We start from the raw sequence: 25,171 nt of genomic DNA, 5'->3' as shown, positions 1-25,171 counted from the left end.
TTCAAAAGTAGATTCTCAATGGCCAGCGCAATTCCAATGCTTACTTTTCTCTTTCTCTTCTTCCATAACTTTCTTTTTCCATTCATCAAATGAGGGAATGTCTCCTGAATCTTTGGATGGAATTACAGAAGAGTCTCCAGTATCGAGTGCTCTTGAAACTTCAGTGTCCTACATAGTGCAAAGAAAATAGTTTAAATTCATACAGGCTTGGATTTAAAATATTGATACTTGGCATCGATGAATGTTTTATTGCTGGAAACACAAGAATACTAAATGCATTTGAACAAGTATGATGACTAAACTGTATTTAGTACTTTAGTGCACATCCTCCTAAACCTATATACACTGGATCATCATTTTACTTCAGCTGCAGTATCTTAATTTCACGAGCCAGAGGATCATTTTGTAATGTCCAGTCAAAAATTCCATAAATTGGAGAAAACAAAATATCCTCCCAAGTTGAAACATTACACACGACTACCCCACTCCCTGTGCACCCCCCCCACCCAACTGCCAAACGATACCTGCACTTTGCAACGCCATTTCATTTTTTTCCTTAACTGCAGTCTTTAGGGCTTAGGTGGCACACTGCTTGAGTGTTACAGTATTAACATATTAAAATGAACTTGTGAACTGTATGATTTCCTTATAGTCACTGACTCCCATCTATTGCTCTGCAGAGGTGGATGGGTTGGTGGAATTGAATTTGGCCCCAAAATCAGAACGTTAAACCTCCCCCCCCCCCCACAAAAAAAAAAGCACCAGAAGCTGCAGTTTCTGTTCAACTGCATTTTTTTTTTATAATCAGTGCAATTCCCCTGATGCTGGCATAATCAGTGCATAAGACAGAGGAATTTTAAGCGCAAATTCCATTCAGAGCAACTCCAGTTTTCATGAACGTATGCACCAGTTTTGGAAATCTTGTGCCAGAAGCAGGCCCCACCCACAAAACTGGCCACAACTCCAGGTTGAATTAATCACCACTGGGAGTTTCCACCAATTGTGCTCGCTTGCAGGCATTCAAGCAAGTTCCAAACATTAAGCTGGAGCTTTTGGGTGTAAGGACACTAAAAAGTAGGTTTTGAATGAATTTATGAAGGAACTCGCTACTGTATCCCAACCTGAGAAAATGGTTTAGTAGATTCTTTAAAGTCATTTCAAGTAATTTAAAATTGGATTACTTGCAGATATCTGACTGATGCCAATTTAAAACTTTGTGATAAACCCATTTTCAGCTGTATAAATCAAATTTTACTAAGTTACCACTCGGAATATTTTTTAAAAGCAATTTGTTAAGAATTATGTTTTAAAACGCTGCCTGATCTCACTGGCTCCTGGCAGATTTTGCGTTTGGTGATATGCAAATGAGGGGAAGATCAAAAAACTTTGAACTGTTTTGCGCTGGAATTGCCAATTACATACAAAGGAGACACTCCACCCTCAGTTCTTTGTTTCTTAGAAGTTAAAAACATGGATCATATTTTTTCACTATTATTTGCTCTCAGCTAAATTACTCAAATTCAACTATATCCAAGACTCTGTCCAAGACACAAACATTGAAGAAAAAAGTTCCTATGTTTTCAATCAAATATTTTAATTTACAACCCAATTTCACTCGGCCTTTATTTATTTAATATTGGTAACATTTTACTATAGAAGTTGGGACAAAGTTGTCAGCATTGACTGTTTTGCTAGATTTTCCAGTGCAGCCATTAAAAGTATAAACATGCTACACTGAAAAATGCCATTAAATGTCTAGTGCTTTGTAAATACTCTTAGATTTATGAAACATAGAACACAAACAAGGATACTGAACAAATCTATTGCAAAAACAGACAATGTTATCAATTAAGACAGCAAGGAGCTCTCGGTGAAGCATCTAAGCACCCTAAAGACTAAAATGGACAAACATTACAAAAATCCTTAGACATTATGTCTGACTGCACGAGCACTTACCTCGGTCGACTCTTTGAGCAAGTCTTGTGATGTGTTGGACGTTTTCTCTATTGCTGGCTTCTGTCCATCAGCTTCAGCCAAGACTGTCTTTGGAATCTCGGAAAACTCAGATTCAGGTGCTTTTCTTTTGCCATTCAAAAGAGTTTTCCTAACATCACTTGGTTTCTCCGGAGGACTAAAAGTAAAAGAATAGTTCTCTAAATGCACCATTCTGTAGCCAAAAATATTGTAGCCAAATTAATGTTGTCTTTTAATATTAGTGTTTTCACTTGCAACACTGAGCTTGTGTTTATAATAATGAGAAGCAAGCAGAGCGTGAAAGCAATCAGATACTGCAGATCCAGCACGGCAGAAAAAAAATATTACATGTAAAGCAATGTGAGCCTCATTCAATACTCACCTTTCAGGTAGACTAACATAGGAGGGGGGCTTGCTTTGAGGAATAGCCTCACTTTTCCCTCCAGCATCACAGTCAGTTTTTGACTGTTCATAGCTTAATACGGGAATATCATCACTGGAATTTTCTATTGCACTATGGGAAAGAAATAATGATACTGTTTAACATATTGCTTCACACGAAAGGAACTTTCCTCCAACCTGCCTGGACTATTCTAAATAGGAAACCTAAAGAAAAAAAAAAGATACACATACACTGAACAACAAAGGCTTTAAAAAAAAAACAGTACCACAAATGTGAACCAAACTCAATTGTTAAAAGTTAGGGGTAGAGATTTTCACTTTCATTCTGATTGCTTCTCATATCCTTAACCATTAAATCATACTGGTGTGTAAGTGCTTTGAGAAGAATCACCACCACATCATCATTTTAGGCCACTGATGACAAGACAATCCTTTAAGGCATTTAGAGCAAACTTCACATTACTTTGGTTATTTAAATTTCAAAACAAAATTATGCCTCAAATGGAAAGTCAGACCAGAGCACTGATTGAAATTTGACATCAGAAAAAATTATGGAAGCTGATCAACTTTTATTGATCTAGGTTTATTTTAAAATTCCTACTTACAAGTGTCTGCTTATCTCATTCAACTAGCCATTTGAGAGTTGTGATCAACATCACATTTAAACAGTTCTTGTATATCAAATGACAAAGAATTACTATGCCATATCTATTATAGTATCTAATGTAACATCTATGAGATGGCTGCAGGGCAGCTAGTCCTGCATTCTTGGTAAACGCATGGTAATGATAATTATAATTATAGAATAGGACACTTGCCTATTCTGTGAGAATGAGGCATTCTCTGAGGTAGTCGAACTGGAAAAGTTATCAGTACTAGCAGCTATACTAGAAGGTTCCTCCAGTCCTACAGAAGGCTCCAGACCGGGTTCAGGAAAATCAGATGGTTCAGAATTCGCATGCTATATAAAAAGAAAAGTTCATGTTTAAGATCAAATATTCTTTAACATACAAGTGTTTAATTAGGAGCACAATGTGGATGAAATGGAAACTTAGAAGTTTCTTCAGTGCATTTGTTGCACAGCTGTCATGCTGTCCCAACATTTCACTTAAAATTCTGATGAACAATAACATGGTTCAGATTTTGCGCTAATAATGGTCGCACAGCAACGTCTGGCATTCACACTTGAGCAGTTAAATTTGGAAATCCAGAAGTTGCTGTCAGAAAGATACCCTGCTACTCCAGAGTATGCTGTGGCAATCCTCACTGATAGATGTGGCGTTGAAATAACTGCAACAGCATGAACACACTGTTACATGCCCACTAGTTCCACACTAAAAACAGCCGAAAAAAGGCTGGTGCATTCAGGTGTGAGTTTTTAAAGACTATGTAATAAGTGATAATTACCAAACAATATCCCTGGCCTTAAAATTAACTTTACAAGCGTGAATCTGATTTTTTTAAAAAGAAAATTTTTATTGGAGATTTAAATTGTTCTCTTTTTGACAGTGTCTCATTGCTCTCTGCTTTAATCCAATCTGTATGTTTTAATCTTGATTTCACTTTCTGTACATCATTTAAATCTAATTTATAATTCCTGTTTTATGCTTCCTGGTTTGGAACCTGAAGAATCTCACTGAGACACAGATTGTTCATTTCTTTCCCTGCTCACAAATGCCAGATACCCCATAAAAGGTACCATGCTGGAAAAGATAGTGGATTAGAGGAAACCATGCAGAGAAGCATGTGAAAACTGCGGTCTATCAGCAGTGTGAATACTGAGTGCCGTTCCTTCGCTATTGATAGCAAAATCCAAGCTATTATGAACTTCCATTGCCTTGAAAATGCACTTCTGCTACCATAGCAATTACATAATGAAGTTTGCCAAACAGGGTAGCTCATCTGGCATTTTAAAAATAAAATTTAAGATGTGCTACCTGAAGCTTTGCATTTTAAAATATTTTCTCCCCTTAGAATTGCAAAACAAATTAACATGTTATTTCCCTCTACTGACAAATTGACAGCATTGCACATTCAGATGCTCCTATCTGGTCCAAGTAGAAACTTTTTTTTTCTAGGTTATATATTAAAAAAACTATTTCACTGGATCGAATAAAATGATTTTGCAACAGCAAGTTGCATTTATATAGCATCTTTAATATAGTAAAACATCCCAAGGCAATTCACAGGAGCATAATCAAACAAAAATGGAGGCCATGAAGGGATTTGAAAACAAGAATGGGAAGGAAAAAAAGCAAGCCATTTCTTAACTGGGAGCCAATGTAGGTCAGCAAGCACAGAGCTGACGGTGAACAGGAGACGCAGAATACAGGCAGCTGACCCCCAAATTAAACGGTCCTTCTCAACTATTAACAAACAGGAGCAATGCACATCAATACAATACTCTTAAAATTTCAGATTACTGAAATGGGGAAACAATGCAGCTCACTCAGCTACCTGTGCCCTGTCCCACATGAAGTACAACCTGACCATCATCTTCATCCTCTACACTGGCTCTCTGCATTTCAAAACTAACTTAAAATTCTCATCCAAGTCTTCACCTCTCTCTATAGCATGGCTATCATTCATCAGATACCTTTTATGGCTTTAAAACCCCTCTCAAACCCATTGATGTTCAGACTCCGGCCTTTGGATCATTGCTCCCACCACCCTCCCAGCCTCAGTGGTAGCAAAGCCTACTGCTATCTCAGCATGAAATTTTGAGTTTCCCTCCAGAAACTCCTACATCTTTCTACTTCCCTCTCCACATTTAAGAATCATCTCAAAACTAACCTTTTGGATTACCCCACCAATTCCCACCTCCCATTGCTATGTCCAATCCTTTTATTTTTTCGCCCCATGTAACTGCCTGGGGACATTTTCTAATTATTAAAAAAGGTGCTGTGTAAATATAGTTACTTCTGGGTGAACCTTTTCCTCAAGAAAGCCATCAATCTCTAATGGAATATCTGTTTTTGTTACGCAGCCCTAGTATTTCAGTCCCTGCTCAGTTACAGCAGACTCAGATGAATAGCAGCTCCCTCTACTTTGCCCTCACCTTAGAGTCCTCACTTTACTGCACTGGTGTAGCTTTTTTCAGCTCACACACTAACCATAATTGTGACCTCAGCGGCAATGCCACTGCACACTAAATTACGAACAACTTTGTACCTTGCATCTACTGGGAAACAGATTGGAGATTGTCCAAACTAATTTCACACAAGATCCTTATAACCAGAGGACATTATCTCAAGTACAGGCTGGTTTCAACTTAGGTCACAGAGGTTAAAGAACACAATGCAAATTTACTGTGCCACCCAGTAACCTTCAGTTCATTCACAATATCTATAGTTGTATAATTAGTATGCCCTATATTTTTGAAAATTAACATGTTATTTATACTGGCTCCCCAAATGGCAGTGAATTGGTGTGCCAGAGACCGTAAGGCTCCAGACTAAATTCCTGCTTTTTGCTAAGTTACCTCACTTCAGAAAGGTATACAGAAATGCTACAATTGCCCTACTGCATCTGGGTTAGGGAGGGGAGGAAGAGTGACAGGATTCCCAAGCCTGAATCATTATCCCCAACTTCTCATGTGAGCCATTGCTAGGTGATGACCAAATCGCTGCCAACTATGGATGCCCTACAGGAGCCAAATTACCTCCCATTAACTGCTGAGGCTCATGTGTGAATAATGGGCTTTTGTACAAGCTACCAGACAGTAATCTAAGGATAGCTATGGAATCCAAAACAGAAGTGCCTTGAAGAGGAGTGTCAGGATAATAAAATGCTTAATTTAAAAAAGGCATGAACTTAAAAACCAGCAGCGTAAACTTGCTTTTAAAGCAGAGTGTGTTAACAATGAACACAAGCTTACAGTATGGAGTCAACTATTTGATCCTATGAAAGAGGGCGTGGGTAGTGCATAATAGGTCATCCATCCATCAGCAAAGCAATGTGGTGAATGAGCAAACCTTTTCCAATCTAAAAGTAGCAACACAGTCATGCTCAGCATTTAATATCTCACTGGCAAAATATCTTCATAAAGTTATCAAAACAATTCGTACCTGCTCCCACTTTAAATATTACAATCTGAAATTAATTGGATATTTACTTCCTTCTAGTCAGAATGTTCACAATACAATGCATCATTTTACAGGGCATTCCACTCTAGAACTGTACCAATGTAACTTGCTGCTTTTACTCCCTCCCACATTTCTCATGCTCTCCTTCAAGCAGCAGAACAAAATTGGCTTTTGCAAATATTTCACATGGCTGGTGGCAAGACTACTCCTGCCACACAGGCAGCAAGCTAAGAACCAATAGGTAGCTTCAAACAGCAGCAGGGTGGGATTCAAAACTTGCAAAAGTAAATTATTTGCCTTTACAACCACTAAATTTCAAAATTTACAAATGAGTACTTCACAATGCACATAAAATCAGATTAACAGTTTTATATTAAGTTTAGGATAGTGAATTATAATTCACTAAATCTTACCTGATTGTTTGCTTTTGTGCAGTCTTCTGGTAAGGGATCGACATGACCATTGACATCTGAAGGCTTCACATCTGCAGATTCATCAGCTACATCCTGCTTGGGCTAGATTAGAATATACAGAGCAGAATGGAGTTAACAGAAATCTAAACTTGTAGTTAACATAATATAGCTTAGTTACACATGCAAACAATTTACACACTTTAAAAATCAGTCTGCAATTTGATTCTTCTCCACCAACCTGCACTGCCACCGCCCCCCACCCCCTTGATTACTATTGTTTTTTTTTAAAATCTTTAGCAGGTCAATTTAAAAATAGGAAAAAATGCTATTCTAGGCTTCTTTTCCTTAAAACAAGCAAAGATTTAACTTTGAAAGTGTATTAAATTATTACAACCTACTCTGCAAACACAAACATATTTAAATTGTAATTTTAAATGCAGTTTTTCACCTTTTCTTCAAAGTGCTCATCTTGTGCAAAATTTGTTACTGTTGAGGAACTTTCCTGTTGCCCGGTACAACCTATGTGCCGCCGAGGGCACCTGCAAATAGAAAGAAATTTTTACACTTGTGGTTAAGACTACAAATATGAACGTTTATAAAGAAGTAGAGGAGTTTAGGATAACTAGCACAAAAAGTCAATTCAACTTGGAAGTTCACTGAGCAAATTAACTTCTAATATTCAATATAAGAGCATAAGAAATAGGAGCAAGAGTAGGCCACTCGGCCCCTCAAGCCTGCCCCACCATTCAAAAAGATCATAGCGGATCTGCCACAGACCTCAACTCCTCTTTCGTGCCAGCTCCCCGCAGCCCTCAACTCAGATTGCAAAAATGTATCTACCTTCTCTTAAAATCTTGCAGTGATCTAGCCTCCACATCCAGCCGTGAATGGCGGTGGACAATTAAACAACTATCTGGAGAAGGTGGCTCCACAAATATCCCCATCCTCAATGATGGGGGAGCCCAGCACATCAGTGCAAAAGATGAGGCTGAAGCATTTGCAACAATCTTCAATCAGAAGTGCCGAGTTAATGATCCATCGCGGCCTCCTCCTGAAGTCCCCAGCATCACAGATGCCAGACTTCAGCCAATTCGATTCACTCCACATGACATCAAGAAACGACTGAAGGCACTGGATACTGCAAAGGCTATGGCCCTTGACAATATTCCGGCAATAGTACAGAAGACCTGTGCTCCAGCACTTGCCAGTCCCCTAACCAAGCTGTTCCAGTACTCCCCGGAGATTACCACCTTTGTGGTTCTGCTTTTTAATTTAGCCCCGAGCTGCTCATAGTCCCTCAGCAGAGCCCCTTTCCTAGTCCTACCTATGTCGTTGGTACCTACGTGGACCACGACAACTGGATCCTTCCCCTCCCACTCCAAGTTCCTCTCTAGCCCAGAAGAGATGTCCTTAACCTTGGCTCCAGGTAGGTAACACAGCCTTCATAACACTATCTTTGCTGCAGAAAACAGTATCTATTCCCCTAACTGTGCTATCCCCTATTACTACTACATTTCTCTTTTGCCCCCCACTTCAATGGCACTCTGAACCACAGTGCTACAGTCAGTTCGCTCATCCTCTCCGCAGCCTGCACCCTCATCTACATTGGGAGCAAGAACCTCGTACCTATTGGGCAAGGGGACTGGCTGAGGCTCCTCCAAAGCTAAAATCTGGATCCCCATACCTGCCTCACACTCAGTCACACCCTCCTATCCTTGACCACAGTCCAAATTTGATGTAATTAATCTAAGGGGTGTGACTGTCGCCTGAAACAGTGTCCAGGTAACTCTTCCCCCCTCCCTGATGTCGCAGTATCCGCAGCTCGGACTCCAGCTCATCAACTCTGAGCCGAAGGTCCTCGAGCAGCCAACACTTGCTGCAGATCTGGTCATTGTGGATCGCACCGGCGTCCACCAGCCCCCCACATACTACAGCTGCAACACATCGCCTGCCCAGTCATCGTTATTTAATTAACTAATTTGGATGTTAAATATTTTAAAAAGTGAATTTCTTAACCAAGGTTAGACTCTGGAACGGATTGCAAAATATCAATACTTTTACCCAAGAAAACATAAAGGCAAGTCCTGGCTGGTTATAGTGGAGCATATCAACAGTGTAGCATTAAAAGTACCAACATAGCATGCTGCAGAGTAGGAAGATGCAAGTTTTAGGTCTTGCTGTAGTTCGAATTTGCGCAGTATTAGAAAACCAACATATTTTTCCTTTGAAAAAATGTTAATGCAGTCAAAGTAGGCCGTGTTAATAATGGTTATTTGGAAGCAAGACTCACTCTTTGATTTGAACAAAAGAAATTGGAGTATACCATACAGTACTGATCATTCACTAAGATCAGTGCTGATCTTCAAATTCACTTTTCTGCCCGATCCCCATCTCAATTCCCCAGAAGTATCCCTGCCTTGAGTATACTTAACGATGGAGCTTCCACAGCCCTCTGAGGGAGACAATACCAAGTACATCCTTCTTTAGATAAAGGAGACTAAAACTGTGCACAATACTCCAGGTGTGGTTTGACTAAAGCATTGTACAGTTGTAGCAAGGCTTCCCTACTCTTGTTTTCCAGCCCATTTGCCTTAATTGCTTGCTGTACCTGCATGCTAACTTTGTTTCTTGTACCCAAATCTGAACATCAACATTTAAAAGTTTCTCACTATTTAAATATTATTCTGATTTTTTATTCGCACCAAACTGAAGTATTAAGATTTCAAAACAGAAATGCCACTTTTGTTTCATCAACACTGAATGTTCACCGAATGCAAATAAGTTGAAGTAATGGATTACTACAGCAAAATTACATTTTTAAAATAATGTAACAAAGGGTTTAAAGGTGACGCCATTTGGAAGTGAAGCTATGTGCAAACTAAGACGACAGCAAAACTGGTGTGTAGATCAATGATTTCTTTAATACCTAGCATATCTTTAAATGTCTGGCACTCATTACAATTTATTCAAATCTGCTTCCCTTGGAATTATTATTGAGACTTCATGCTAGCAAACGACAATGATAGATTTTTCAGAAAAGCAAATGGGGAAATAAACTATGCTGTAATTCAGAATACTTTAATTATAGAGTAACAATAGCATGAAAGTTTCCAGACTGTCAGCAGAGACATGGTAGGTTAAAAAAGGATCAACACAAAGCCTATGGCAGTTCTGAAGCTGACTGGAATGTTTTCTAAATTCCTAAATATTAAAGTTGATTTTAGGATAATGTTTAAATCAGCAGATCCAATTATAGATGGGTTTCTTTCCAAGCAAAGGACACAGAACAACGTGCATCCTTACATCAGCTTGCTCAAACGCAGCCATCTGACAGATATAAAAAGCGTGACATTTGAAATGCTGGAGAGACAAAAGCAAATACAAAAAAAAAGATTAAAACTGTAGCTTCATTATTCACAACTAAAGAAATTGTTGTATAGTTTCCCACTGCCCAGATAAGAAATGGAGATGGAGTACTTGATGTAATATGAACGACCAAACCAAACTGCTTTGCCACGATTTGAAGCTGATTCAATACAACAATCTCAATCAAGCTTTAACTGTTTCAGACTGCCTTAGATTTCACAAGGGAAATATCTAAGATTTTTTTTTTAAAGTTTCAATTTAACTTTTCATGCATCTCCAAGAGTATTATTTACTTGAAATACATTTTATATTTTCAAATTCTATTTTCTGATTTAGAGTTCCTCCATTCTGTCAATGTTAGCTGGAATGAAGATGATGTAAACAGGATTGCATCAGTCACTGCACCAATAGCCTGTAAAATGGAGTCTGACAGAAGTGATCAAATAAAAATATAAACCATATGACACACAATTTTGTGTAACATTAATTTAAATACACAGGTTTCAAGCAGCATAATACTCCACTAAAACTATTACCAGCTACCTTTAAGAATGATGTATAATTATCTGATAATCATGAATGAAGGTTGTTACAATCAGGTGAGGAGGGGTCAAAAGGCTCCCCTCGTGCATCCCTCGTTTGACTGCAACAAGGTTTATAACTTCTAAACAGTGAATGTGCTTACCAATTCAGTAAGTGTTTAACTATATGCTATGATTGTAAAAGTACCAGTTGGACAAGTTTTCCTGAGGTTAAAGAGGTTAGTTTATTGTACTTAAAATCAAAAACCAATCTCAGCAAAAGTAAACTACGCTCCAACTTCCACACACACAAAGAGGTTATAGAGTGAGGAGTAATTTGGTCGAATTAGAGTCCAGAACAAATAAAAATAATATACAGTCTGAGGTCTGGTAATTCAGTTGTCTTCCAGCTGAATTCTAATCTCCCCCTTGGTTCAGGGTTTACTTAGAGATGGTGATGTAGGTGGCATCCTCCCTGGAGTCTGTCTGTAGCATTGATAGACTTGGATGTTCTGCAGTCTGTTGGCAGCAGGGGCGGGGGGGCGGCAGGGGTGGAGAAGAAAAAAAACAGATGGGCAGAAGAGAATGAGACCCACCCACTGGGGTCCTGCACCGACTAGCTCTCAAAGCTTGTCTGATGCGTCCAAAAGAAACTCCAAGTTTTCACAGAGATAGTCAGTCACATGATTATCTCGGTATTCTTTGTAGCACTTTAATGAGATTCAAGTCCAAGAATTTCAATCCCTCTCAGGCCTTATTGCTTCAATGATAACCCCCTGGAGGCTTGTCTCCACTGGGGTTAACCTTCCAAGATGGCTTTGGGTGTCTTGCTAATTAAAGCAATACCAGGTGGTTCATTCAACTGGTCAAGCCATTGTTCTGGAAGAGAGCTAGTTAGACATGTGTGATGGAAATCACACCTGCCAAATGGAGACACATTAATTTAGTCATGAAGCACTGCTTGAAAAAGTTTTTACTGGACATTGCAAATAACTTGTTTAAAAAACAGAAATGAACAGCTAAAAACAAAAGTTGCACATTTGCATTCTGAGGAGACAAGGGCTGGATGAGACACAGGAGACAATGGGGGTGATCCTTGATTCAATTAGCAAGATTGGTCTTGGCAATAGTGATCAACACCCTTTGACTTTGTAGGAACCAAACTCCACCCCCCCATAGAGTATGTCTGAAAAACTTTTAAATGCAACAACCCTCCAAGAAGTTGCTGTTTCAAACAGAGATGGTCACATAACCTACCTGCTGGTAAGACTGGCGCTTTTGAATTATGCCTCACAGAAAAGGACAGACTGCAATTCTGAATCTCAAGAGGAAGACATCTGTCTCTCTTTCCAGCAAACCACAGTGGCAACTTCTACGCTTCAAGACTACAGACAAAGCCTCCCTTCAGCCTTCTGGCACCAGAGAAGCAAGCTTGGAATTGTGCACGTGGCCCCAGCTAAGACTCTAAAGATCTTAAACTAAAGGATATTAAAAACCGTATCTATTTAAATTTATTACAAACTCTACTTCAACCCCTCCCCCCAAAATTCATTCTTCCCCTCTATCTATTTGTGTGCCTCTCTTATGCCTGTGAGCATGGATGAGTCACATATTTTAGTAATTTGAGTCGGGTTAGAGTGATAAGGCTAATAAATTTACATCTTTCTATTACTGTACTAAGATCTTTAAACACTTGTAACTATTGCAATAAACGGATATACCTAACTGGGAAAAACTGTAAAATAAAATCCCAGAAAGTGCTGTACACTAATCTTGGCATTTGGAAATGATTTGGTTTCATGTTAATGGGTTACTTTACATACTCTGCACATCTTGGTTTTTGATCATAACTTTGAATGTACTCAAGAAAACGTATCTGATTAATTACAATTACAAAGGAACCAGAGTGCAGTGAGCAAGGGCTCAGAGGTGGTATGCTAAAATCACTGTTTTAAAAAGATAAACCCTGTTACTGCCAAACCAGAGAAGGGGCGGGAGGGGAGCCGGAGACCCCTTCCTCATCTGGTCCTAACACATGCGTCTCCACTTCGATACCTTGGAACGGGAGGTATTTCAATGCAAATTGTGGTGACCATCTTGGCTGCCAGCTTTTTAGAAGCTGAATTTAAGATTCCAGCTTTCCTTTTTAAAAGTTTAATTTAGGTCTCTAACCGATGAATTAAAATCATTCAGCATAGCATGTTTTCATGACAAGGGATGAATGCATCATTATTTTTGTGCTCGTGAAAAATGTGACAAGTTTTTCTTTTACCAGTTATAAATCTAGTCTTTTTGAAGTCTTAATACACTTGTACAAGTTGTCGACTGTGCCTTTTTCAAAAAATCACTTGCATATCATGAACCAAGATGCGCAGAGTATGTAAAGTAACCCATAAACATGAAACCAAGTCGTTTCCAAACGCCAAGACTGAACCAAGATTTGTGTACAGCACTTTCTGGGATTTTATTTTACAGTTTTGCCCCAATTAGGTATATCAGTTTGTTGCGACAATTACAAGTGTTAAGCATCTCAATACAGTAATAGATTATGCAATCTTAACTTTCTTTAATGCATCTGCATCAATACTAGGCAGCCAGACAGCAGGAAAAAAAACTTCTACATAAACATACTTTTAAGATTATGCAACTTTGGTTTATTAACAGCAACTAACAGAATGCACAATTCTGAAGCTGAAAATTCAATATAAAATGAACTGTAGTTAAATTATTGCAGTATCAGACATGAACACATATTTAAGAGTACAGCATGTCAAAGCAGCAATTTTTGCATTAATTCAAACACAATTTGGTTTAGTGCTGGTTTATATGGCGATCGATATGCTGAATAAGTTACACTTTGCACAACACAACTTAAAGTCGTCCACTTTGACAAAAATGTTCAAACAGCAAGTTCCCTTCATAAAATGCCTTTTATTAGTTTGTTTAGCAATTTAAAATCAGGAATATAATTTGGCAGAGACATTAAAACTTTAGAAAGATAAATACTGATCTTTCACGACCACAAGCCCATTTACAGTTAGTGATAGTACAATACAAAGATCCTTATATATTGATGTTTTCCAACTCCTGGAAACAGGACCATTTCCCAGATGCAAACTCAAAACTGATCAACTTCATTGCTACCAACTAGGGATCAAAGTGAAGCTAAATATATACTAAATCAAAGGCTACTACAAAAGCCTTCCATTGGTTTATGCAAAAAAAGCACAATATGCTTCTTTCCTAATGTAAAATATTTTGCTTTGTACATATTAAAACAATATTCATAAGCAAAGTAACAAAGTTTACTCTTCAATAAAGAAAAACAAAACAAATCTGAAGTGTCATAACTCAGATGCTTCCATTAAAAGTTTAAGGTTTATTAAAAAAAAACACATTTCTCCTGAGCAACTCAAACAAAGCTCACTGCAAGATCTACAGATTGAAAGCCACTACTTTGTATGCTTTCCCACTGCTCCTGTTTTGAGATTCCGAGTAATGTGTATTCAGGATTTAGGTCATGCAAATGCCCCCCAACCATGCAACGGAGGGCAACAAATTCTTTTCCTAAATAGAAAATCTAGGCAGCAGCCTACCTATAGGGCATTGAGAATGCTACAAATTAAATTTACATCGGCTATAAGGTAATCATTCATCAAAATTCTGGTCACTGTTGGTATACATGGCCACTGGTTAGTGGGTGGACAAAACTGATAGAGAACATCTATCCTCCCCAATTTTCCAACCTTGATGGCATTTGTACTATGTACCTTAGTTGACATCTCTTCTCGCTTTCTCAATGAAAGAAAGAAATGCATCAATATCACTTTAGCAACCAAGAAATTGTCAAAAAAGATTTTAAATTTTTAAAACACAAACAGCAAATCTAGTAATTGAGTGCTTTAATTCTTAGAAGTTCCTGGTACAGCACTGCTGGAATTCAAAGAATGGCAAAAAGACAGTAGGCCATTCAGCCCCTCTAATCTGTTCCACCTTTCATTCAATCAGATCATGGTTTATCTGTATATTTCAACTTCATTTACCTGCCTGAGCTTTTGGTTACCATTAAACTATACCAGTTTATATGGCTTCTAACAAGTTAAATTTGTGCAAAGAATTGAATTGTTGTAAATAAACTCAAAGCATTTAGTCACTAAGAATTGCAGTATTAGCTTGTACATCCTTCCCTAGAAAGTGAACTTTCATTTGCTGTTTACACTAACATTAAATTTATGGAACCGTTTTCAGCTAATTCTTGTATTTTCAATATAAAGTCAGTATACATCATACAGATTTAGCTGTTAAAATTTTATCTGAGTACATTATACAAATGTATCTTTGCCATAGCATGTACACTAAAATTGCTGCAAATACCTGTGTAAACAAAGACTTACAGCATCAGTTGTATGCTGAAACATTCAAAATGGTCACCTTCACATGGGAAATGGAAGGAAAGGAAAAGGCTGGAGAATAATTTAAGAATAATTCCCTATCTGGCTTAAAAAAGGCTTGGTGCCGTGCCCATGTTTGAAGCATGCTGACATTCCAATTGTTTAGGGATCTGATGGAGGGGGGGGGGGGGGAAATCAGGGACAGACAGGTGGAAAAAATTGAAGATAAAAAACAAGTCAAGTAAATTATCAAACATGATTGTCACAAATTGCAAAGATGAAATTTGGATGAGTTAATCTCATTATTTGAAAGCATAAAACAACCTTGTACATGTTTCCTGGGCTCTAGTTTACTCCAGGTGTCTTTGCAATTAGCAAAGTTTGCTACAGTAGCATAGTGGTTATGCTACTGGAATAGTAATCCAGAGGAGGGGTCGAATGATCCAGAAGCATGAATTCAAATCTCACCACAGCAGTTGGGGAATTTAAATTCAGTTAGTTACTTACATAACTCTGGAATTAATCAGCTAGTTTCAGTGACGACGACTATGAAACTTCCAGATTGTCATAAAATCCCATCTGTTTCACTAGTGTCCTTCAGAAGGAAATCTGCCATCCTGATCAGGTCTGGCCTATATGCAACTCTAGACACAGCCATGTGGTTGACAAACTGCCACTCCGTGATATTCAAGGCCGCAACTCACCACTACCTTCAAGGCAATTAGAGACGGGCAATAAAAGCTGGCTTTGCCAGCAACGCCCACATCTTGCAAATTAAAAAAAGGATGCATTGCTCAAGTCGGACGAGCAGTAGTAGTGATAGCTGTTGCTATAATGTAGTCAAAACATTGGCAACCTTTAATCGAAGGCTTCCCGAAAGTTGAGATCTTGCAGAAGAACCAACAGCTGACTTAAATATAATTGCGTCCAAGTCACCTTGAAGACGGTGGACATTAGCCTGGAATTCACAGATGTTAGATACCCTGAACAATATAGAGTGCTCTGTACGAGTGGGCACAATCCTGTCAGCAGAAGCCTAGAGGAACAGACCGCAATTATCTAATAGATTTGGAAATTTGAATGAAACTTGATGCATTTGAAAAACTAGTCAGGATTTCTAAATTTAATCGTTGCTACTATCAAAGCTAACAAGATGCAATAGCGACAAACCTGCACAGAACATAAATGTTCAGATTTTCATTTTGTTTGGGGAGAGAGAGTGAGTAAGAGTGTGACCAAGCAAAAGTAGCATTCCATTCTTGTGAAAGAAAAGGTTGCTACAACCGGGTGAGGAAGGGGTCTCAGACTCCCATCTTGCCCCTTTCCTGGTTTGGCCACAGCAGGGTTTATTTTTTTTTTAAATGGTGATTTTAGCTTACCACCTCAGTGACTCTTTGCTCACTGCTCCCTAATTGCAACTGCAAATGAACCTGACAGGTTTTCCTAGGTTTAAACAAGAAATGCAAGTTTATTAGCCTTACCACTCTCACCCAGTTAAAGTTACCAAAATAAGCAACAACCACACTACCATGCATACGAGATAAACACACACAAATAGATAGGAGGGGGGGGGGGGGGGGGGAAGAAAGAATTGGGGGAGGGGTTAAAGTCAAGTTTGGAATAAATGTAATTCAGTTCCTGGGTGACCATGTCCTCATTTGAAGTTGAGATCTTGGAGTTCTCACTGGGGTCCAGTGCACAATTTCAAGCTTGCTTCTCTGGTGCCAGACAGCCAAAGATGCTTTGTCTGTAGTCTCGAAGCATAGAATCTGCCACCGCGGCCTTCCTGGAATATTGCTCGAGAGAGAGATACGGAATGAGGGAAACCTTCCTTCTCCTTTCTGTTGAAACTGCAGTCTGTCCTTTGTGTGGCACAATTCAAAAAGTCCCCAGTCTGGCCAGCAGGCAGGTCATGTGAACCTCTGAAACCCTCCCCTCTGGGAGAGTTGTGGATTTCAAAGCTTGCCAGACACACTCAGTAGTGATTGGAGTTCTGGCTCTTAGACAAAAAAGGTTAATTATCACTATTATCCAGACCCATCTTGTTAATTGAATCAGTGAGCACTTCCATTGGTCCTCAGAATGCAAATGTGCAACCATGTTTTGAGCTGTTCAGCTGTTATTTCTTTCAAAAGATTATGCGCAATGTCCAGTAAAAAAGGCTCAAGTAGTGTCCCATGTGACAAAAAGTTAATATGTTTCCATTTGGCAGGTTCGGTTTCTGCCATCAAGTATAAATTTAATACCGTTTCCATTGTGACCTGAGTGTATTTCACTGCATAACATTTATATATCTGTTTACTAATCTGAACTCGTCATTTTTTGAGTTACATTTTTATAGGTAAATTGGCCATTATAAATTACCACTAGTATAGGTAGGTGGTAGGGGAATATAGGGACAGGTGGGGATGTGATAGGAATATGGGATTAGTGTAGGATTAGTATAACTGGGTGGTTGATGGTCGGCACAGACTTGGTGGGCCGAAGGGCCTATTTCAGTGCTGTATCTCTAATAATAATAGGCAAGTAAAAGTTTTAGCATTATTCTACATAGAGATATATATTTCTAAATAGATATTTTTAAATATTTAACTTTTGAGAGCTTTGTCAAACCTGCTCACCCAGCAAAGAGCAGAAACTTTAATTAACTAGTATATGCAGGGCTTCCCCTACATTTACAAAGGTAATGTCCAATCCTCTTTGCTTGCCTCTCAGCCTCCCCCCAGGAAAGGGAGCCTGAGACAGCAGAAGCCTTGACGAGCAAGAGTGCTCCTCCTAGCCCTACAAAGGAAACTCATCTTACAGGGCCTCTTCTGTTTCAGCCCTGGTTTCACCAAGTAGCATGGGCACACTCAGTCAACAGTTAAAATGTAACTCACAGGAACACTACTTGCGTAAATGCGTCAGGTCCAGTCCAATTCAAGTGGGTGCTCCAGCCATTTAAAAAGGCTGCAATTGACTGAATGACACCAAGGAGCTCTAGAAAAACAGATCAACAGGGGTCAAGGAGAAACCCCTCAAATAGCTGAAGGAATTCTTCGTTCACTGGAGAATGGTCATGATAATCAGGGACCAATTACAGCCCCAGGACATTGCTGCAGCAGGTTTTGGAAATCAGTGCCTTCATCCAACCATTTCAAATACCTTCCATCCATCTGTGTGGACCTATTTGCTAAGCATTCCAAAGAGTTCAATGTTCATTCACATCTTCAAAGATCAAGCAGCTATGTCGACCTACAGCACAGCATGGACAACATCCAGGCTTAGGCTGGCAAGAGGCAAGTGGGAATGACCAACTCGTCCTGCTCTTCCACAGTACCAATATCACAGAATAGATAGAGGATTGGTTAATGGACAGGAAGCAAAGAATATGCAAAAACAGGGCATTTTCAAGTTGGCAGGCAGTGAATAGTGGAGTGCCGTGAGGATCAGTGCTGGGGCCTCAGCAATGTACATTCTATATCAATAACTGAGAAAATTGGCAACAAGACAGCAATGGAGTATGATGTGGGGAAGTGTGAAGTTATTCACTTCGGTCGTAAGAATAGAAAAACAATTTTTCTTTTTAAAAGGTGTGAAACTTGTAACTGTTGATGTTCAAAAAGACTTGGGTGTGCTCATAAAAGGAATACAGAAAGTAAGCATGCAAGTACAACAGCAATTAGAAGGCAAATGGCATGTTGGCCTTTATTACAAGGGAATTGGAGAACAGGAATAAAGAAGTCTTGCTACAATTGCTCAGGGTTTTGGGGAGACCACATCTGGTGTAATGTGTTCAGTTTTCGTCCCCACATTTAAGAAAAGATATACTTGCATTGGAGGCAATACAGCGAAGGTTCCCCAAATTGATCCCTGGAATTAGGAGGCTGTCCTATAATGAGAGGCTAAGTAAATTGGGTCTATATTCTCTGGGGTTTAGAAGAATAAGACAGGATCTCATCGAAGCATACAAGATTCTGAACAGGCTGGATAGGGTCAGGGAATCCAAAATGCAGTCTCAGGATAAAGGGCTGATTGTTTAGGACTGAGATGAGGAGAAATTACTTCACTCAAAGGATTGTGAATCTTTGGAATTTTCTACCTCAGAGGGTTGTGGATGCTCCATCGTTGAGTACAGTTAAGGCTGGCATAGACAGTTTTTGGTCTCAGGGAATTAACAGATATGGTGAGTGGGCAGGGAGTGGAGTTGAAGCCTAACTTAGTTGAAGACATGGTCGTATTGAATGGCAGAGCAGGCTTGGCTGGTCCGTATGGTCTACTCCTGTTCCTATTTCTCGTGTTGAGAATCCCCCAGCATCAACATCTTGGCAGTCACCAATCACAAATGTAGACCAGCCATATCAATACCAAAGCTACAAGACCGGAGCTGAAGCTAGGTATCCTGAAACAGTGGCGTCATCCCTGGACTTAATACCTTTCCCCTTTCTACAGGGCACATTTCAGGAATGCAAATGAAATATTCACTGCTCTCTTGGACAGGGACCACTGCAACAATGCAAGTTTGACACTATCTAAATTGGGCTCTGCTGTTAGCTTCAATATGAAACCCCTTCACCAGACACACTAGGGCTACAGTATTACTATTTACAGAATGTACTGTACCAATTCACCAAGTTTAACAGCACCTTGCAGACCCATAACCTCTGCCACCAAGGACAAGAGCAGCAATATTAGGAAGTCTCTCCAAATGTCTCCTCCTTTCCCCCCACCCCCCCCCCCCCCCCCAAACACCCCAAACAGGCATTAACCATCATTTATTTGTATTTATTTAGAGATACAGCACTGAAACAGGCCCTTCGGCCCACCGAGTCTGTGCCGACCAACAACCACCCATTTATGCTAACCCTTCAGTAATCCCATATTCCCTACTACCTACCTACACTAGGGGCAATTTACAATGACCAATTTACCTATCACCTGCAAGTCTTTGGCAGTGCCAGTCCTGCATTACTGCTGACTCAAATTATGTAATTTCCCTATCGAACATTATGAAACACCATCACAAGGACTGCAGCAGTTCAAAGCTGCCTCATGGCACTTCAGAATGGAAAATAAATGCAGCCTTGCCAATATCTAGAGAACAAAAGGTTTCTCAATTTTCTTGAGACTTTACTAAAATATGATGGTCAAGCAGTTAACTCGACACTAACATAGCAGGAGCATAATGTATTTCACAAAATGTTTTAAAATCCAATTATTCCAACCAAAGGAAGATTTACAACAACCATGACGGAGTAAGGTTTTCCCTCTCTACTCTAAAAAGGATGCAGGCAATATTTACTTCTCACAATAAACAGAATGACACAAAACACAGAGCAGAAGCAGTAATGAGTTGTGTTGGTAAAATGGTGATGCATCCAGGGTCTTAGATCAAGCTCAAACTTGAAAATGACTTGGTTTATATATCATGACTGGTAAGCAGGTGTGGCAACCGGGGTTTTGAGGGGGGGGGGGGGGGGCGGTTAAATCTAATTTGTCTTTAAATAAGAAAGCAAAGAACAAAAAAAAATTGTTTCGCCCTTCACCAAAATTCTGCCATTTCTCAATGGCACATCATTGGCTTATAAATCTTCCAAATTTAGAAAGACATTTTCAATTGGAAACACTCAAAAATCTCAACCTTGATGCTCATTAAATGTATACCATGATTGGTAGATGTTATGAAGTAAACTAACCTTATAAAAAGGACAACCATGTAATAAAGGTTACAATGTAAATTCCATTGAGCTAAAAAAAAACACAGGATTGCGACTTTGTTACAAATATGGAACCGTTGAGACATCCAAATTGCCACATGGCAAGTAGCAGAACACATCACATTCCCAATTTCTCAAAACACACTTTCCAAAAAAACTAGCATTTTTATTATTGTATTCAATACCAGGGTGCAAAACAAAAGTAGGAAATTCAAAAATTAATAGATAAGGGAAGATTGTTTATGTAGATATGTAGAGCACACAATAAATTCAATGCTGCAAAATACAAATTCATTACTTCAATAGAGGAAACTTGTCAATCGAGTTGAATTGTAATTCAAAATTTTTTAAAGTCCTTTTTAAAAAATATTTAAGTTCAGTTTTTTGGGGGGCAAAGTTTTAATAGAGTATGAAAATTTGAATGTTGCACTGATGAGTTGCTCTTTAGAAATTCAACAAACGCTTTAAGTGAAAAGGAATATGCCCTCTGCAGCACTGAATATTAGAAATATATGCATAGCCAAAGAAAGATAGATCAAGGTCCATCTAGTTCAACTTCAACCATCCTGGTAGACTCAGTTAAATTACTTAATTAGAAATAGTATGATGGGCACTACCAGGATCATGTGAGGGACAGTTTCCAGGGCGAATGATAAGAAAACAAAGGGGCAGATGATGAAAGTAATTTGTAAATGTAGCTTTTAACTTCTCAAGCAACAAATTACAGTTAAGTCAAGATTGAAGTACAAAACAGTGACAGTAAATACATATAAAACAAGCAGATACAAAGAGGCATAAAAAACTGTGAAAACACAGGTCAATATGCAAAGTGATGAAATAACAATTTGGAAGTGGAATACTGTAGCAAGACGACAAGGAGCCACTGTAACCTAATCAACCATCAAGGGGTTAGCTCAGTTTGCTGAATAAAAAAAATTTGTGTTCTGCAAGCAATACCAAAGGAAGGAGCACAACTCAAGTCGTATTTCAACTTCGGACAGGGTACAGTTTCCACTTCAACACTACGCCAGTTTTGAGAACTGCTTCCCCTACAAGTTTCCACTCACCCATTTGCATACCAAATGTAAAATCTGCCTTAAACTAGTGCAATTGGGCAGCCATTTGATATATTTAAGTGATAATTGGTGCAGTTCTTTCCTTTAATTAATTATAGATGGAGACTTAAAAATTCCTTTTAAAATTTCAAGATTAAAAAAAAAATTCTCTCTTGTCTCATCTCAATCCCATTTTCCTTCCCCTCTATTTTGCTTTCTGCTTGTGATTTTACCTTGAATTAAATATCCAAACATACCACTTCCTGGTTTAGATTGTGTGCCTCAATAAGGATTCTTCAATCTGACTGAAGAGACACATTGCTGCTTGCCCTGTCAATATAGGTCCCTGATGCCCTGTGAAGTGCGCTACACACTCAAATCCTGATGACTGTAGGTTGCCATGCAAAAGCCCAAGAAAAATCTGAGCGTGCTGCCCATTTGCCATTGACTGCAAAATCCAGGCCATTGAATTTGAAAGGGAAAAATGTTATGCCTATGCAATTGAATTTAAAAAAAAAAAATCTTGACTGCGGCTGTTTCCAACTATATATTAGCTGCGGTATTTTAAACTGACTGCCGCGTCCTACACATCATTCATATATAAAAACAGGATTAGTATTGTGACCAAAATTTCTCAGTGAGCTGGGGTTATAGAAATATGACTGACTGCAGGGAGGTACAGGAAGTGAACTTAGCACTCTAAAATGTGAAGAGACGACCATAACAGTTCATACAGTAGGCTGGATGGGCCAAATATTCTCACATTGCTCCAATGTCCTAAACACCCATAAGCTTTGCTGATAAACTGCTTATTCCATGTAATATTTTGCTCTAACATTTCATAATCCTACAGTACAGTAAACTCATGCAGACTTGGCAAAACATTTCCAAGCCTTTCTGGTTTAATTGCACTGTAAAAGCCTTCCAAGAACCTAATTATCTAGTGTTCTGCTCAATACCAAAGTACAGTCTTCAAATGGAAATTATTTTTGTTTCCAGGCATATATTGGATAAAACCCAGTCCCATCTGAAAACTGAAATTTGTACAACACAAGTAACATGGACTTGCACTTTTTTTTTAAAATTTATTCATGGGATGTGAGCATTGCTGGCTAGGCCAGCATTTATTGCCCATCCCTAACTGCACTTGAGAATGTGATGATTAGCTGCCTTCTTGAACCGCAGCAGTCCATGTGAGGTAGGTACACCCACAGTGCTGTTTGGAAGGGAGTTCCACGATTTTGACCCAGCAACAGCGAAGGAACAGCAATATAGTTCCAAGTCAGAATGGCTTGTGTGACTTAGAGGGGAACTTGCGAGTGGTGTTCCCATGCAATTCCTGCCCTTGTCCTTCTAGTTGGCAGAGATCACAGGTTTGGAAGGTGCTGTCGAAGGAGTTTTGGTGAATTGCTGTAGTGCATCTTGTAGATGGTACACTGCTGCCACTATCAGTAGTGGAGGGAGTGAATGCTTGTGGATAGGAGTCAATCAAGTGGACTGCTTTGTCCTGGATGGTGTCAAGCTTCTTGAGTGTTGTTGGAGCTGCACCCATCCAGGCAAGTGGAGAGTATTCCATCACACCCCTGACTTGTGCCTTGCAGATGGTGGGCAGGCTTTGGGGAGTCACGAGGGGAGTTACTCGCCGCAGGATTCCGAGCCTCTGACCCGCTCTTGTAGCCATGGTATTTATATGGCTACTCTAGTTCAGTTTCTGGTCAATGGCAGTCCCTAGGATGTTGATAGTGGGGGATTCAGCGATGATAATGCCATTGAATGCCATGGGGAGATGGTTAGATTCTCTCTTGTTGGAAATGGTAATTGCCTGGCACTTACATGGCACAAATGTTACTTACCACTTCGCAGCCCAAGCCTGGATATTGTCCAGTCTTGCTGCATTTCTACACTGACTGCTTCAGTATCTGAGGAGTCACGAATGATGCTGAACATTCTGCAATCAGCGAACATCCCCACTTCTGACCTTATGATTGAAGGAAGGTCATTGATGAAGCAGCTAAAGATGGTTGGGCCTAAGACACTACCCTGAGGAACTCCTGCAGTGATGTCCAGGAGCTCAGATGATTGACCTCCAACAAACACAACCATCTTCCTTTGTGCTAGGTATGGCTCCAACCAGCGGACAGTTTTCCCCGATTCCCATTGACTCCAGTTTTGCTAGGGCTCCTTGACACCATACTCGGTCAAATACTGCCTTGATGTCAAGGGCAGTCACTCTCACCTCTAGAGTTCAGCTCTCTTGTCCATGTTTGAACCAAGGCTGTAATGAGGTTAGGAGCTGAGTGGCCCTGGCAGAACCCAAACAGAGAGTCACTGAGCAGGTTATTGTTAAGCAAGTGCTGTTTGATGGCACTGTCGATGACACTTTCCATTACTTTACTGATGATTGAGACTAGACTGATGGGGCGGTAATTGGCCAGGTTGGATTTGTCCTGCTTTTTGCATACAGGACATACCTGGGCAATTTTCCACATTGCAGGGTAGATGCCAGTGTTGTAGCTGTACTGGAACAACTTGGCCAGTGGCACAGCAAGTTCTGGAGCACAGGTCTTCAGTACTATTGCTGGAATGTTGTCAGGGCCCATAGCCTTTGCAGTATCCAATGCCTTCAGCCATTTCTTGATATCACATGGAGTGAATCAAATTGGCTGAAGTCTGGCATCTGTGATGCTGGGGACTTCAGGAGGAGGCCGAGATGGATCATTAACTCAGCACTTCTGGCTGAAGATTGTTGCAAATGCTTCAGCCTTGTCATTTGCACTAATGTGCTAGGCTCCCCCATCATAGAGGATGGGGATATTTGTGGAGCCATCTCCTCCAGTTAGTGGTTTAATTGTCCACCACCATTCACGGCTGGACGCAGCAGGACTGCAGAGCTTAGATCTGATCCGTTGGTTATGGGATCACTTAACTATCGCATGCTGCTTATGCAGTTTGGCACGCAAATCGGCCTGTGTTGTAGCTTCACCAGGTTGACACCTCATTTGCAGGTATGCCTGGTGCTGCTCCTGGCATGCCCTCTTCATTGAACCAGGGTTGGTCTCCTGGCTTGATGGTAATGGTAGAGTGGGGATATGCCACACTATGAGGTTACAGATTGAGATCGAGTACAATTCTGCTGCTGCTACTAATGGCCCATAGCGCCTCATGGATGCCCAGTTTTGCATTGCTAGATCTGTTCTAAATCTATCCCATTTAGCACAGTGGTAGTGCCACACAACACGATGGATGGTATAAAATATGTTATCCTAAT

At 39.7% G+C, this 25,171-nt stretch overlaps 1 protein-coding gene across 5 annotated transcripts in view; it reads right to left on the bottom strand.

The window, feature by feature from the left end:
• suco (SUN domain containing ossification factor) overlaps window positions 1–25,171 on the bottom strand; it is an 84,152-nt gene that overhangs the window by 42,582 nt on the left and 16,399 nt on the right. For 4 of the 5 annotated variants that reach the window (XM_068037805.1, XM_068037804.1, XM_068037801.1 and 1 more), the window contains exons 2-7: window positions 7,323–7,413; window positions 6,875–6,976; window positions 3,195–3,337; window positions 2,357–2,488; window positions 1,957–2,131; window positions 45–168 (exon numbers count right to left, since the gene is read on the bottom strand). In XM_068037805.1, coding sequence (XP_067893906.1) covers window positions 45–168; window positions 1,957–2,131; window positions 2,357–2,488; window positions 3,195–3,337; window positions 6,875–6,976; window positions 7,323–7,413 — 767 coding nt within the window. Of the gene's footprint in view, window positions 1–44; window positions 169–1,956; window positions 2,132–2,356; window positions 2,489–3,194; window positions 3,338–6,874; window positions 6,977–7,322; window positions 7,414–10,177; window positions 10,217–25,171 lie in introns of those variants that run through there. The other variant, XM_068037803.1, reaches the window with a different exon arrangement.

This window comes from Heterodontus francisci, chromosome 8 (genome assembly GCF_036365525.1).
Source record: "Heterodontus francisci isolate sHetFra1 chromosome 8, sHetFra1.hap1, whole genome shotgun sequence".
In the NCBI taxonomy this organism is placed as follows: Eukaryota; Metazoa; Chordata; class Chondrichthyes; order Heterodontiformes; family Heterodontidae; genus Heterodontus; species Heterodontus francisci.
Note: the sequence above shows the minus strand (reverse complement) of the source record. Positions and strands in the feature narration are given on the sequence as shown.